A 13725-nucleotide genomic window follows, 5' to 3' on the forward strand; every position below is an offset into this window, starting at 1 on the left:
TTTTATTTATTTTTTATGACCAGACGTTATTCAGCACACCAAAAACACGATTTGCAGACAACATATTTACATGCGTCTGACATTGTAAATATGGCGTGCGTTGCTTTTTTTGTCAGTTTATGTCATCAAAAACACCAAGTATGGTCTACATTGTAAAACACCCGAGTAAAATACATCCAAGTGTCACTAAATCCGCCGTGACGGCATGATTATTATTTCAGGGATGACAGAAGGGTGGGCTAGACGAGGGCTTCACCAACATTCCCAGTGTGGGTAAAAACGTCGTGACCCGATGGCTTGACTTCCTGCTGCGACGTCGTCATCTTCTTCCAGCGCTGAAGGTCACAAAAGAGCTATATTTATTGTTTCTGTTCACCCCCCTCCTGCGTCATTTCCAAGTAGGGAGATAAAGCGGGCGAGAGTTACGCCGTACCTCCTTGACGCATCCTGGCGTGGTGCACAGCATGTAGACCACGTAGCCCGGGATGAGGACCATGGACGAAAAGGCCATGAACCAGCCAATGGTTTGCCCCCACACAGGGTACACGTACTTGCCCAGAGTCAGCGGCGTCATCTCCACTGCACTGAAGGTAAACACACCCTGAAATAAAAGACATTTGACTTACACGGGGAATGTGATGCGACAACACCGCATTCATTTGGCGTCAAGCCTGCACATACCCAGACGACGCTTTGTTCAACTGACCAAATGCTTTATTTTTTGCATTTTTACGTACAATGGTAATGTTGTATCTGATTTATTTGGACTTTTTATTCAACATGAATGCGAAGGGTCAAACCTTTCCAGAACAGCCTAGAAGCTAGGTGAAGCTAACAAGCAAATTGCCGCGGTTTTATGTTTAAGAAATCACTACATGTTTAGCATTCCATACCGTTGTCATTTTTCATTCAGAAACCCTTCACATTTCTTATTCTAGCTTGACATTTTCATGAAAATGTGAAAGTTTAATCCTGTCCATCCTTAACTGGCTTGCAGTTTAGGCTAGGCTAACCACGTGTTGCTGTTAAGATGTTTGACAGAAAGCTACACAACAGCAGGGTGTTTGATTTGCATGCATGCTAGCCACTTATTTGCATGCTAGCGCTAACTGTGTTTTGAATCTCTCTGAGCTAACTACCCCCAAGGAAGCTGGGTGTTTGATTCCAACGTTTGAATAGTACCAAAGACCTCCTGGAACTACGTAGTTGAATTTCGCCATTTGCCAATCACATTGTTGTTTCTCGACCGCAACAGTACCAGACATATTGATCGTCACCAGTTTGACTTAGCGACAACATGACAGTGACAGATTGGTGTCACAGAGGTCGAGTCAATGAAATCCTTTCCTGTCGGCCTACCAGGCAGATGAACGGCGTGAAAAACTTCCAACAGAGCTTCCACCAAACGCAAGGTCGGTAGCCGATCATGTCCTCGATGTCGTTGTAGAACCTCTCGGCGCCTGCGCCATCAAAATCGACGTCAGGGCAAAAAGATGAGAAATTGCCACCGTCGCCGGACGCTTCCTACCGTAAAGCCAGGCGATGGAGACGGTCTCGAAGAAGACGAGGTAGAGGAGGCACATTCCGCTGGCTGAGTAATAGTCAAACAGCTTGAACACGTACAGGCCACCCTGGAAGACACGCGGGGAAAATGTAGCACCTACCGGGGTTGTTTTGTCATGTGGTTTACCTGTGTGATGTTGGAGAACCCGATGATGAAGGACACGAAACAGACCCCCAAGATGAACACCTTCTTCCGCTTCCTCAGCAATAAGGGATACTCGTCCATCAGAGCTGTGATGAAGCCTTCCACCGTGCAGAACTGATTGGAAAGCGGCAAGAAGGATTATTGGCTTGTCTTTTTTTTTTCTTTGCCCTGCGTTGTTTGTACCTGGCTGTCCAATCCCAGCATCATGAGCATGGAGAAGAACAGGATGGCCCACAGAGACGACATCGGCAGCTGCGTGACCGCCTGTGGGTACGCCAAGAACGCCAAGCCAGGACCTGTATTTTCACAAACACTCCATTAGCGCCACTCAGAGCCGAACGAGTCCCAACGCCTCCGTCGAATACCCGAAGCGGCCAACTCCTGAACAGGTTTCTTGGTGATGTGCGACATGAAGCCCACGATGGAGAAGATGACAAAACCGGCGAACATGCTGGTGCAGGAGTTGATGCAGCACACGATGATGGAGTCCCTGGAATGGACGATAGTGCGCTTGGCAGCGGGAAACAAAAATGGCCGTCGGCGTACAACGTCGAAATGCGGCCCGTACTTGTAGACGTCGTTGTTGTAGCTGTTGTAGCTGCCCAGTGCGATGAGCGAGCCCAGGCCTAGGCCGTAGGAGAAGAAGATTTGGGTAGCGGCGTCCAGCCATACCTTAAGACACAAAAGTAGGACGTAAAATTGTCAATGTGCAATTTTCGGACAAGACCAAGCAAGAAATTGAATCGTGTGTATCGAGGATTTTTTAACCTCAGAGCTGATGAGCTTCTTGAAGTCAGGGGTGATGTAGAAGCGGATTCCGTCGATGGCTCCCGGGAGGGTGACCCCGCGGAAGAACAGGATGAAGAGCATAAAGTAGGGATAGGTCGCCGAGAAATACACCACCTCAATGGAGAGAAAAGTTTCCTTTAGCCAAGTCTGAAATCTGCCTCCATCATCTCCATCGTTTCCAATTAACACCGCGTGACACTTTCTCCACCTCATCCTCAGTGGTTGACATTTCTCAAAGTTAAACCTTCAGCGAGAGAAGATAAAAAAATAATTTCTTTTGCGCCTGCCCGTCATTTTGAACGACACAATAAAAGTCTGACCTTCCCCGTCCACTCCACTCCCTTCCAGATTGAAAAATAGACCAGAACCCAAGCGAGAGCCAGGGTGCCCACCAGGGGCCAACGGAGCTCCCCGGGCTCCTCCAGACCGTTGGACAACTGGTGCATGTTACGCCTTGGAAAACACCCAACAAGTGATGTTAAAGTCACTCCCAAAATCCGCTGACGTCGGTGGATTTATCCCGATTGCGCAAAGCCACAGCGTCCAAATCTCTCTGGAAGGGAAAAGACCACGGAGACTCACTCCCAGAACTCCGTGACCGCACTGGTCAGGTTGGTGGTGTCCGTCAGGCTGTAGTTGCAGAAACACTTTGCCGTGTTCCAGGGATTGTCGCAGTTTTGCCAGGGCAGCTCCTTGCACACCCGGAAACAGAAAAAAAAAAATCTGAACCCGGCCAACAAAAACCTCGGCGGAAGACTTGCTTCGAACGTACCGACCCGAAGGAGTTGAACAAATAGTAGAGGGCCCAGGCTATGATGATGATGTAGTAAATGTTGAGCCAGAAGGAGAGCACCACGGCGGCCAGACCGACACCTGCTGACACCAACGCGTTTGTCACGGTTCTACCTCGACCGTTTTGGAGGAACCTTCACGTCATCTTTACCCTTCATCATCGGCATGAGCTTCCACACTCCCAGCCCTCCCACCGAGGTGAATTGTCCGAGAGACGTCTCCAGTAAGAAGAGTGGAATCCCGGCAAACACCAGCGTCAAAAAGTACGGGATCAAGAAAGCACCTTGACGGGAAGGAGACGAATCAGTCGCGTGACAGCGACGTTTCGATCGTGGAGAACTTACCTCCGCCATTCTTGCCGCACAAATACGGGAACCTCCAGACATTCCCCAAGCCGATGGCGTACCCGATGCACGACAGGAGGAAGTCAAACTTGCCTTTCCAGCTGCCTCGGTCGGGTGGCTCCTCTTTTGGCTCGTCATGATCCGCAGGGGGCGCCGCGTGCACCATTTGCTCAAAGGGAACCGCTTGCTTGATGTCACTCGGGGAGTTTAAGTCCACCGTACTCTGTCCCGTCTTGCCCATGGTGGCACCGCCAATGAGAAAGTGGATTCTTTTGGGGCTCTGCAAAAAAAAGTCCTGCTCAGGAAGATGTTCTCAAGATGGCGTTTGGTTCTTCGGTCGATGGATGCAAATAGGCTGAAAAGCTATGAAAAAAAACGAGAACTGATGGTTAGTTTGCACCAAAGTCCGTGAGAGACGGCGGCTACTTTGTAGCACAAAAGATGGTGAATAATATCTACTTATTCCAGCATCAGAAAGTTGGCACAGTGAGAGATGAAGCATTTGCCGGTGATTGATTGGCCTAGAAAATGTTCACATCGCCACTTTTCATTTGATCACCGCACTGAGTGCGCAATCACATCGCTGCAATATTTATAGGTAGGTGCTGATTGATGCTCATGAGAAGACATCGTGCAGCCATGCAGAGGATCCACGCTTTGAGATTTGGATGACTTTTTAATGGGATGGGGGAGGTGGGGGTCGTCGGAGCGAAAAGTAAATTCAATTTCAATCAAAGGAACGTGCGTCGTTGTGTAAAGTGACTTCTTCTAATAAGATAAAGCAGAGTTTCTGATTGCTCTCCATTACCAATCAAGCGTTTGTCTTTCTCAGCCATGCGGGACGTCAAAGGGGAAGAACGGCCTTACCTAGCGCAAATGTCCACCTCATCAACTCCTTCACCACACCTTGATTCAAAAGGTCATGGAGAAAAAAAAAGTGTCAATTGGGGCTGCCTCCTCAGGCCCACGGGAGGCTCTCCGCTCCCCGACAAGACCTCGCCGACGTTCCCCGCTCACGCTCTCTGCCGTATCGGCGCTCTGCCGGTTGTCCTTGATAGCCGCGGCTATCGAGTGGGTGCTAATAAAGTTCGACCTGTGTGCCCGCTTTGATTACAGCTCAGTGCCCCGCACCGCCTGCGGCCATATGGGATATGCCGATCACACACACACACACATACACGCAGAATGGTGGCACATGGTGTGTCATGTGTGTGGTTGACACTCAAAATCATATTGTCCGGCAATTTACAGAAAAATGCAAACTAATCAAGAGAAGCTTCATCATGGAACAATATCAACAAGACCAAAACACACTGCCAAGGCACCAAAGGACTTCAACAGGGGAGGAATACGTGGAAAGTCCTGCATTTTACCTCCTGAAGAGGAGACTGAAGGGATGAAATCGGCGCAATAATATTTGGACGACTGTGGAAAGTAAAAGTTCACAAGCTTTAGCATCACATTTGACTTGAATTTTCATCTCTGCTCTCGACGGCGGCTTCAGGGTGTCATCGCCCCTCGTTATCTTTGCTGACGACACTCGGGGAGAATCAAAATTAAGCCACATCGATCGGCGGCCTAGTAAACAACACCAGATGGAAACCGGCTCTGACAGCCGCGATCCGCGCGGCCATCTTGGTGACGATGATAAAGAGGGGAAGGCCTCATTAGGCGCCTTCAATGGGATTTCATCTTGTCAGTTGAAAAACTCATCCACACCTCGGCGCGCCGCCGCATTGTGAGACGGCTCATTCGTCTTCCGTGATGGAAATTGGAGATGCTTTATGTTTGTGTAAATTGAGAGGACATTGTGTATAATTGGGATGAAAATATGCAGGGAAATGAATTGCATATGTCTGCAAAAAAAAAAAATGTTTAGCCCTGTGAGGAAAAAGTGCCACTTCATAAATAATACGAAATCTTTACCTTCCCCTAGGAACAGAAGAATTGGGATGCGTGGCCATCACACCGACAGGAAGTGAAAATACGGAGCCAGCTATAATCTGTAAGTGACAGTCAGTTTTCCATTTCTTCTACCTGCTGCGTTATCATTCCCCCCAATCCGTCCGAATGAACGCTTTCATGCACCCTGTCACCTGATAACGCGATAAGCTGTCCACTGTAGCAACCGCTGTCCCTCAAAATCCAATCTATGACCAAACAATTCCGACGTGCCCAATGACAACATAATCATAGTGTTACCGGTATTTATTTTAATAATAAAAAAGATTGCATCCATGTAGGCAAGCCAGCGTTTGTACAAGCGCACACAATCAGGCTTCATTTTCCTCTATCAACTGTGGGGCAACTAAACAAACGGAAGCATGCGCTCATCGAATGCCGATTCACATCTCACACACGTGTGATCGACCTCAAAAGGAAATTTGTTCTACGTGTTATATAAAGTATACATTTGTAGTACAGAGTAGGGCACATATACAACATACACGCGGTGTAACAAATTCCCGTTCAAATGTTGATTTTTGTAGAATTAAAATTAAAAAAAATAATGATTTGGTGCAGTCATGGCGTCAGGGAACTATGTAGAAGTGAATGGAGGACAAAATGCTCTGCCACCAAGTCATCATTCCCCATTGAAATGAATGGAAAGGGAATTAATCCGTTCCAGCCTCCCACCAAAAATATATATATTTTTTTTAACTTTATTTTTTTTAAAGAAATTTTGCATTGAACAGTATTGTAATGTAGAAAAACACAGTCATGACATTTGCCCTCCACAGAACCTGCAAAGGGTGGTCTTAAATCAAGGATCTCATTCCACGAAACACACTAAATGTCGAAGTGAGTTGAGTTTCATTTACACAAAAGAAGTGCTTCACTGCCATCTTGTGGCATCAATAGGAAACCATGTCAGTTACTTGCCAGATTTTCGCCAATGGCTGCCAGATTTAGGCTGTGTTAATGATGTAAAATAACAAATGGGTCTGCTAAGAGGTCCCTGAAAACCTTTAACTATAAACACGCCACATGACGCCCTGAGTCTTTTAAACGCTGCTGACTTCCCCCATCGCCATCTTCTCATCGCCTCCTCTCGCCGCCCTCGCTCGGACAGGCCCGTGGACGACGTAGTCGCACACCGTCAGTGCGGGCCTGTGAGGCTGAGCCTGGCGGAGCTCGCTGGAAGGCGTCGTCATGCTCTGGGGAGTCTAGTCGGGCGATACGAGCCGACGCGAGAAGACGAGATCAGAAAATGTTTTCAAAAATGATCGTGGCAAGCACTCACCCTGCACAATGTGACGAAGATGAACGCCGGGATGAAAATGAGCGGTGTGAGAATGAGCAGCGAGCCTACGGCCAAGGCCCACCTGCCCAGCTGGTAGTCGTATACCATCAGCGAATGCGTCTTGGCCAGATCGAAAAACATGGTGATCTGGAAGCCAGTCGGTCAGTCAGACAGACAGACAGACAGAAAGACAACAACGGGAAGTGGCCGAGGATGCTCACCACGCAGAGCAGCGGCGTGACGAACAACCAGCAGTACTTCAGAACGGGAAACGGACGGTACCCGATCATGTCCTCGATGTTGTCCAAGAAACGATCCGCACCTGTTAGTGCAAATTATTTCATACCAAATCACTCTTGTATTAAATATCAAGACAGCCACCTACCATACACCCAGCCGATGACGACGGTCTCAAAGCAGGCGATGATGAGTAGGCTGGTCCCGCTCGGCCCGAAGCTGTCAATCAGGTGGAAGAGCATGATTCCTCCCTTTAAGAAAAAAAAATCTATTTTAAATAACATTAAATTAAATAACATTTCCGTGCCTGTAAGCTTTTCTTTCTTTGACCATCAGGCGGCTGCCCAAATTGCCGCGTTACCTCGGTGACGAGGGGTAGGCCCAGCAGGAAGCAGACGGCCGCAATCACCAAAACCAGGATCTCCCGAGCGCAGGGCCTCCTCAGATGCTTCGGGAACAGGTCGCTGATGGCCGTGGCTAAGCTCTCCACGCACACAAACTGTGAAGAAACACAGCTGAGCTCTTTGTTTATTTTTCAAAAAGAAGACAGAGTGGATGAGGATACATGGCACATGCCTGCGTGTCCAGACCCAGGAAGAGCATCATGAGGAAGAAGAACACAGTCCAATAAGTGCTGCCGGGGAGCATTGAGAGCACTTTGGGGTAGGCGATGAAGGCCAAACCAGGACCTTGGGGATGGACGCAGTAAGACATTTGTTGCTATTTGAATCAAGCAATGGAAATTAAGTCATTTTAAAAATGTGATTAATCGACAAAATAATAGATTAATTAATCATAATCTGTAGCCCTACCATCGATTAATCCGATTAGATTTTTAAACATGCTGCATGTTAGCTGAGGTCGCCCTCCTCACGCCAATGTAGCATATCTGACTGTGGATTTAAAAGGCGGGGCCTGGCCCGGTGAGTGACGTGGGTGTCAGTGAATGAGATTGTTGCGTTGGCTGTTGTGAGTTCAGGTTAATGGAAATTTTTTTTTTCTTTTGCCACCTCTGTTCAGAACACAAACAGGCCGCCGAGCGCCAACCGGGACCCACCACTGTGAACGACGTCCTCCACCGCCAGGTCCAAGTTGAACGCCATGAAGCCCAGCGTGGAGAACACCACAAAGCCGGCGAAGATGCTGGTGGCGCTGTTCAAAAGGCACAGCGCCACGCAGTCCCTGTTGCGAGCGCACACCGGTCAGAAATCTCAACATGAGGTGGCACCGCTGGTTCACTTGTACCTGTAGCAATTGTTGTTGTACTTGTTGTAGCTGCCGAGAGAAGTCAGGACTCCCTGGCAGACAGCGTAGGAGAAAAACACCTGAGTCCCTGCGTCCAGCCAAACCTACACAGGGCAAAGCTTTTATCAGTAAAAAAAAAACACACAGAGGAGAAATAGCGAGACTTTGCGAATTCTTTACATTTTTCTCCCGTTTTGTAGTGAAAGCTGTCGAACGCCCCCCTTCCTTACAACCCGCGCGACATTTTCACCGGCGCGAGTGCTTTCCCAGCCGACAACACATGGTTGCCATTAGCGACGGGCGCCAATAAATCGGTTGCAATTTACATGCTGACACATGGCCGCGAGGCTCACACAGAGGAAGCTGTTATGTCCTGCCGCTGTATTTTTTTTTTTTCCTTTGGGACATCGATCCCGGGCGCCCACTGAGTCGCTCAAGACAAAGGAGAGACACATTCACATGAGGGGAACGGAACCCGGCCAGATGTTTGATCCTCACAAGCGAAAGCCGGCCTGGAAAGCAACCACGTTGCATAACGTCCCTATTTGTAACATGTCGCTCGTGTTGATTCCAGAAGAACTGACGAGAATCTATAGACAGCGAGAGGAAGTCCGCGCAGGCATGACCGCCACGGGGTGATGACCTCTGACACCTAACGCCCGCTTTCAAGACGGCAAGACTCCGCTTTTAATATCCAGCAACACATGTTCCTATTGTGCTTAAGCATGCCAACCATCCATCCCAGTGCTGCTCGGTATCCCCCCCCCGAGGGACCCGGACATACATCTCGATACTGACGACACCCGCGCTTGTGCGCTTTGCGCCCATAAAATGAATTAAACCTGGGGGGGGTGCTGCTTAAATGCGCTTGACGCTCGCTTTCGCCGTCTCGGTTTGTTTTTCTTGTTAAGGAGGAAAAGCTTGGGAGGGGAAACGAGGCAGGAAGGAGAAACGGATAAGGACCGGTCGCACGAAGGGGCCCCACGTAGGTTATGTTTGCCCTTCAAATGTGATATTTTCCCTTTTCTTCTTACGTCGGCGCTGAGCAGCCTGCTGAAGTCGGGAAAGAGGTAGTATTTCAGGCCCTCGCCGGCACCGGGCAGCGACACCCCTCGGATGAAGAGGATGATGAGCATCAGGTATGGGAAGGTCGCCGTCACGTACACCACCTGCAACGTCGCGGGTCAAATATTTAACGGGCTCTCACACTCCCACCAAAGCAAAAAAAAAAAAAAATTCCCGTTTTGGTGATTCAACCCTTTCATGCACCAGTAATGATAACCCGTAAGTTGATAACATGCGAGGCCTGTCCATTGTCGTCACCGCCGTCCCCGAACGGGTTAAAGGCACTCGTGCGTCGAGTGCACATGGTTCACATTTGTGAGCAATTTGTTTGCCTTTGAAAGCGACTCCGCAAAATAGCCTCCTCATAGCAGAGCCTTTTTTTTTTTTTTTACTGCGCGTGTCTCGTGCTTGACCGACATGCTTACTAAATTCAAAATCGCAAAGCGAGACGGGCCTGAGAGGCTGACATTTTACAGAGACAATTCCAAGCGGCCGCTGAACCGTGAAAATGACCCGAGAATGGGGCACGTCAAACCAAAATACCACACTTCCTGTGTCTCTTTCAGTGTGGCTTCTGAAGACTTTTTTTTTTTTAACTTCTACTAATAATAGACAAAGTGAAACTTGCTCATGGGCGCTGACGAATATGTCCACGTACCTTTCCCATACTTTTGATTCCCTTCCAAATACAGAAGTAGCAAATGACCCAGGCCAGCAGCAGGCACAGTGCCAGGTCCCAGTGCACCTTGCCGAGGGACATGGACTCAGACATCCTCAACACGCGATTGCTGCCGCGGGAAGAGAGGGAAAAAAAAAAGCGCCCGTCAATCAATCAATCAAGGGCACATGTCGCAACGATCCAACAGAGCATGCAAGAAACAAGCGCTGGCGGCAAGCAGCTGGATCACATCAAAATACTTCCAAGTTGCGCAACTGGCGTCCATGTTTACATTCGATGCGGCGCCATAAGCGATTGCATGTGGCCGGCGAGGAACACTTTGCTGCCGAAAGCCGCTTATGTTTACCTTGTGCTGTCAAAGAAATGGTGTCTGCGGATGAGTGTGAACTTGTGTGGGGGTGTAAGCGTGTTTTTGTTTTTTGTTTTTCTCACGTCCAGAATTCCTCCTCGGCGGACTTCACCATGAAGAAGGATTCATTCAGGGATCTGCAGAGGTGGAGCAGAGCACACAATGAGCAAGTCAAGGACGGCGACGAGTCAACAATTACCGAACAGACGCAAAAGCGGAGCAGCACGATGTTTTCCCAGCGAGTTTCTTTTGGATCGGTCGCACACATTCGATGACGGTACGAAGTGCAATGAGTGACGTTTGCTTTAGGTAGTGGGGCTATTGTGTCGAGTTTATTTAGTTCACAAAAGGGGTTTTCTTGAACTATAATAACCTTGGTGGGGTTAATTTTAATTTTTTTTCTGTCAACGCTCCACGATTTTATTTTATTTTTTTTGCTCATGCTGTTTCTCAGCAGAAGATGAAGAAATCGGACCTCTGCGAATGGGTTCAAGCTCCAGGCGAGCAAGACCAAGCACGACTCACATGCTGCTGATGTTTTCAAAGTAGTCGTAGGTGCTGACGTTGTTGAGGAAGGACCAGTTAGCGTCGGGGCGGAACAGATTCGGGTTGGCGTAGAGGCCGGTGCGGTCGTGACAGTTGTCTGCGGGGATGAGACCACCGATGAGGAAATCGCGCACGGGCGCCTTACCGTAAAATCAAGGCAGTGTTCCGTAGGAGCCAGATGCTACTCGCCGCTCACCGGTGTTCCACGCATTGTCGCACGTGGACCAGGGAAGTGGGCTCTGGAAGGAATTGAACAGGTAGAAGAGGACCCAGGCCAGCACTACGATGTAGTAGATGTTCAGGTAGATGACGATGATGAGCGAGGCGATCCCCACGCCTGACAACAAACATGCTTTTTAGAACGCCGGTCACAAAGAGAACATCCGCCATCGCCCCAAGTGCTTTAATGCAGACTCTTCCTATGAGAATGAGCTCTATCTTGCATCACATTCAATCACTAAAGCTATTTTTTGGGTTAATTGTTGCAAATTAGACAATAATAAAAAGTTTTGCATCCAACTGGTGTGCGAACGATGACAGAAACAGCTTAAGAATGATGCGGTCGTGACCCGTGTGTTCATTTCGAGAAGTGTGGTGCCCTCCAGTGGCAGCCAAAAGTATCACAGAATTAAATACCAAAGTATCACAGAATTAAATACCAATCAATTTTCCGCCATTTAAAACTTCAAAAAATTCCATGACATCACGAGGTGGAAAAATTGCTAATGCCGTAACTGTTTGGCACATGTTTTTTCAAGAGTACAGTAAAATATCCAACGTGGTTGCATTACTCCTGACCATTTCTTACATGCCCCCATTTATGTTTGTCACAAGGTCTACAAATGTTTACTACTACAGCTGCATGTCTTCAGCTATTCAACAAATCTCAGCCTTGTTTTATTCTTCTTTTTTTTCCTTCTTCACTAGCTCACCCTGAAACATTGGGCAGATCTTCCTCCAGGCAGTGACGGCCCCCTCACTGGTGTACTGGCCCAGCGCCGTCTCCAGGAAAAAGATGGGGATCCCGCCAAAGGCCAGGAACAGGAAGTACGGGATGAGGAAGACACCTGTGCGCCGTGGTGTGAGGAAACAAAAAAAAAAGACAAAAAGTTGCAAGATATTCCGCAGAATATAGCGGTACCTTGACATCTGAGTGACCCGAAATACGTGTTCTTCACGTTACGAGCCGTCGTTTGGGTGATTTTTGCAATGACTTGGAAGTAAAAAATTTGTGCGGCAATATATTCACATGTGAGCGCACTCGCATATATTCTTTGTCCTCTGCGAAGAACAACAATCATTGCAGCTTACTGTATTACACTGCCCCCAGGTGGCCACGTTGAGCATAGCAGAATTTTTGTATGCTTTGTTACTGTTATGCCTTTACAAGTGGGAAAGGACAGGCAGAATCACCAAAGCACAGTCGAACACAGCACACTCGTCCAAAAGCTGCTGTCGGACACTGCTCTCACTTACACACCCGCGTACCTCCTCTCTTGGCCCCGCCTCTTAAAGGCACATGCAAGGACATCAACGCTACAATGCACTCTCGTGTTTTCTATACATTTTTTTTCCTTAAGTTTAGATGTGTTTAAAGCATATGGAAAGGGTAAAAGTATGTGCGGGGGTTGGAATTAAGTGTTCGATGATGTCTGTCATGCAGATTTCACTGATATTGGGAGGGTTTTTTTTTATAGGGTGGAATCAAATAACAGTGGTGTTGGGCCAACATCTTGAAGCCATTTTGCAGAACAATCAAGTTCAGCTTTCCCAAACTCCCACATACTCCCACACTTTCTCTCTCTCTCTCTCTCACGCTCGCTCGCTCGCCCTCTCTCTCACACACTCATACACACACACACACACACACACACACACAGCTCTCACCTCCACCATTCTTGAAGCACAAATAGGGGAATCGCCACACGTTTCCCAGGCCGACGATCTCTCCGGTCATGGAGAGCAAAAACTCCCATTTATTGGCCCACTTAGCCCTGGCCGGACTCACATTGTCGCTGTCCACTTTGTTTGGATCAGACTGTCCATTGGGTTTCACCCCGGTTGCTTCATCAGTCATGGTGTCTCAAGTCTGTTGCATGCACATATTAAACATGACATAGCTACTCATAACTTATGTACTCACGATGTTTGTCATTTGATCTCATTTGCAGAGATGATAATGTTTTTGGAATCAGACCAATTTGCTACTCAGTTCAAAAAACAATTACTGGCCCCAAAGTGCAATTAAGTGTTAATTAAAGAAAACACAACTTGTTTTAGTGCCTAGAAACGAGACATGCAACTCACCAGTGGGCTTTGCAGTGAACCCTGGATGGAAAACTCTCCAAATGAAGAAGTGGGCAGGAGTTTAGCAGGGAAAAGTCTTGTTCTCAAACGGGGTGTGTCTTTGGAGGATGCGCATATATCTGGGGGTGGAAAAAAAGGGACCAAAGGGTGAATGCATGGCTAATAGGAGTATGAATTGGGGTTGTTGTAATCAGTGAATGTGTTATTGTGAATCACGAGGACAACTTCCAGAGGAAGCATCAAATGCCTTCCTTAGAACAATTTATTTTATGATGTAATATTTTGCACTTAGAAATTGCCATTTGGGCTTTCCCCTTAGCGAGAACTTGTATTGTAGACCTTATCAATAAAAATCGGGTCGAAGTGTGACTTATTAATTTATGCGCGTGAACCCTGCAGATCAAAATCGGGGCGAAAGAC

The 13725-nt window shown here is 47.9% G+C and overlaps 3 protein-coding genes and 1 long non-coding RNA gene across 6 annotated transcripts in view; 2 read left to right on the forward strand and 2 right to left on the reverse strand.

Annotated features, from left to right (window-relative positions):
• iqsec3a (IQ motif and Sec7 domain ArfGEF 3a) overlaps positions 1 to 563 on the forward strand; it is a 34347-nt gene extending 33784 nt beyond the window's left edge. Inside the window, exon 14 of the mRNA XM_052055615.1 lies at positions 222 to 563. Within this exon, the coding sequence (XP_051911575.1) occupies positions 222 to 227 (6 nt within the window). The 3' untranslated portion in view covers positions 228 to 563. The remainder of the gene's footprint in view (positions 1 to 221) is intronic.
• On the reverse strand, positions 1 to 5078 carry LOC127593886 (sodium- and chloride-dependent GABA transporter 1-like). 3 transcript variants are annotated; one of them, XM_052055624.1, is made up of 15 exons: positions 4501 to 5078; positions 3634 to 3996; positions 3441 to 3572; positions 3270 to 3370; positions 3080 to 3189; positions 2818 to 2950; positions 2477 to 2611; positions 2277 to 2380; positions 2074 to 2198; positions 1892 to 2004; positions 1691 to 1822; positions 1529 to 1631; positions 1360 to 1460; positions 434 to 601; positions 1 to 335 (listed from the first exon to the last, which is right to left on the reverse strand). In XM_052055624.1, the coding sequence occupies exons 2-15, from the start codon at positions 3872 to 3874 to the stop codon at positions 240 to 242; spliced, it is 1794 nt and encodes a 597-aa protein (XP_051911584.1). In that variant the 5' UTR covers positions 3875 to 3996; positions 4501 to 5078; the 3' UTR covers positions 1 to 239. The 3 variants fall into 3 exon arrangements, with proteins under 3 accessions (XP_051911584.1, XP_051911582.1, XP_051911581.1); XM_052055622.1 differs by having other exon boundaries at positions 2074 to 2380; positions 3634 to 3913; XM_052055621.1 differs by having other exon boundaries at positions 2074 to 2380.
• On the forward strand, positions 627 to 11296 carry LOC127593897 (uncharacterized). The gene is made up of 6 exons (XR_007960539.1): positions 627 to 1412; positions 5570 to 5638; positions 8135 to 8315; positions 9409 to 9498; positions 10542 to 10729; positions 11170 to 11296. It is a non-coding gene; the product is annotated as an uncharacterized LOC127593897 (long non-coding RNA).
• LOC127593885 (sodium- and chloride-dependent betaine transporter-like) lies at positions 6228 to 13482 on the reverse strand. The gene is made up of 16 exons (XM_052055620.1): positions 13306 to 13482; positions 12886 to 13087; positions 11931 to 12065; positions 11195 to 11335; positions 10978 to 11095; positions 10536 to 10589; positions 10083 to 10212; positions 9394 to 9528; positions 8360 to 8463; positions 8172 to 8296; positions 7691 to 7803; positions 7476 to 7613; positions 7263 to 7365; positions 7099 to 7199; positions 6878 to 7024; positions 6228 to 6800 (listed from the first exon to the last, which is right to left on the reverse strand). The coding sequence occupies exons 2-16, from the start codon at positions 13073 to 13075 to the stop codon at positions 6639 to 6641; spliced, it is 1896 nt and encodes a 631-aa protein (XP_051911580.1). The 5' UTR covers positions 13076 to 13087; positions 13306 to 13482; the 3' UTR covers positions 6228 to 6638.
• Positions 13483 to 13725: the final 243 nt, after the last annotated feature.

The sequence above is a fragment of the Hippocampus zosterae genome, chromosome 21, assembly GCF_025434085.1.
Source record: "Hippocampus zosterae strain Florida chromosome 21, ASM2543408v3, whole genome shotgun sequence".
Taxonomy (NCBI): Eukaryota; Metazoa; Chordata; class Actinopteri; order Syngnathiformes; family Syngnathidae; genus Hippocampus; species Hippocampus zosterae.

What these genes read in the sequence shown, in the direction of transcription:
- LOC127593886 (XM_052055622.1), bottom strand. Translation starts at nt 3,874, where the DNA reads ATGGGCAAGACGGGACAGAGTACGGTGGACTTAAACTCCCCGAGTGAC. An exon ending in AGAAGCTCATCAGCTCTGAG is followed by an intron (nt 2,381 to 2,476) that starts GTTAAAAAATCC and finishes TTGTGTCTTAAG; the next exon opens with GTATGGCTGGACGCCGCTAC. An exon ending in CGCCAGGATGCGTCAAGGAG is followed by an intron (nt 336 to 433) that starts GTACGGCGTAAC and finishes TGTGACCTTCAG; the next exon opens with CGCTGGAAGAAGATGACGAC.
- LOC127593885 (XM_052055620.1), bottom strand. Translation starts at nt 13,075, where the DNA reads ATGACTGATGAAGCAACCGGGGTGAAACCCAATGGACAGTCTGATCCA. An exon ending in GTGCTTCAAGAATGGTGGAG is followed by an intron (nt 12,066 to 12,885) that starts GTGAGAGCTGTG and finishes CACGGCGCACAG; the next exon opens with GTGTCTTCCTCATCCCGTAC. An exon ending in GCCTACCCCTCGTCACCGAG is followed by an intron (nt 7,366 to 7,475) that starts GTAACGCGGCAA and finishes TTTTTCTTAAAG; the next exon opens with GGAGGAATCATGCTCTTCCA.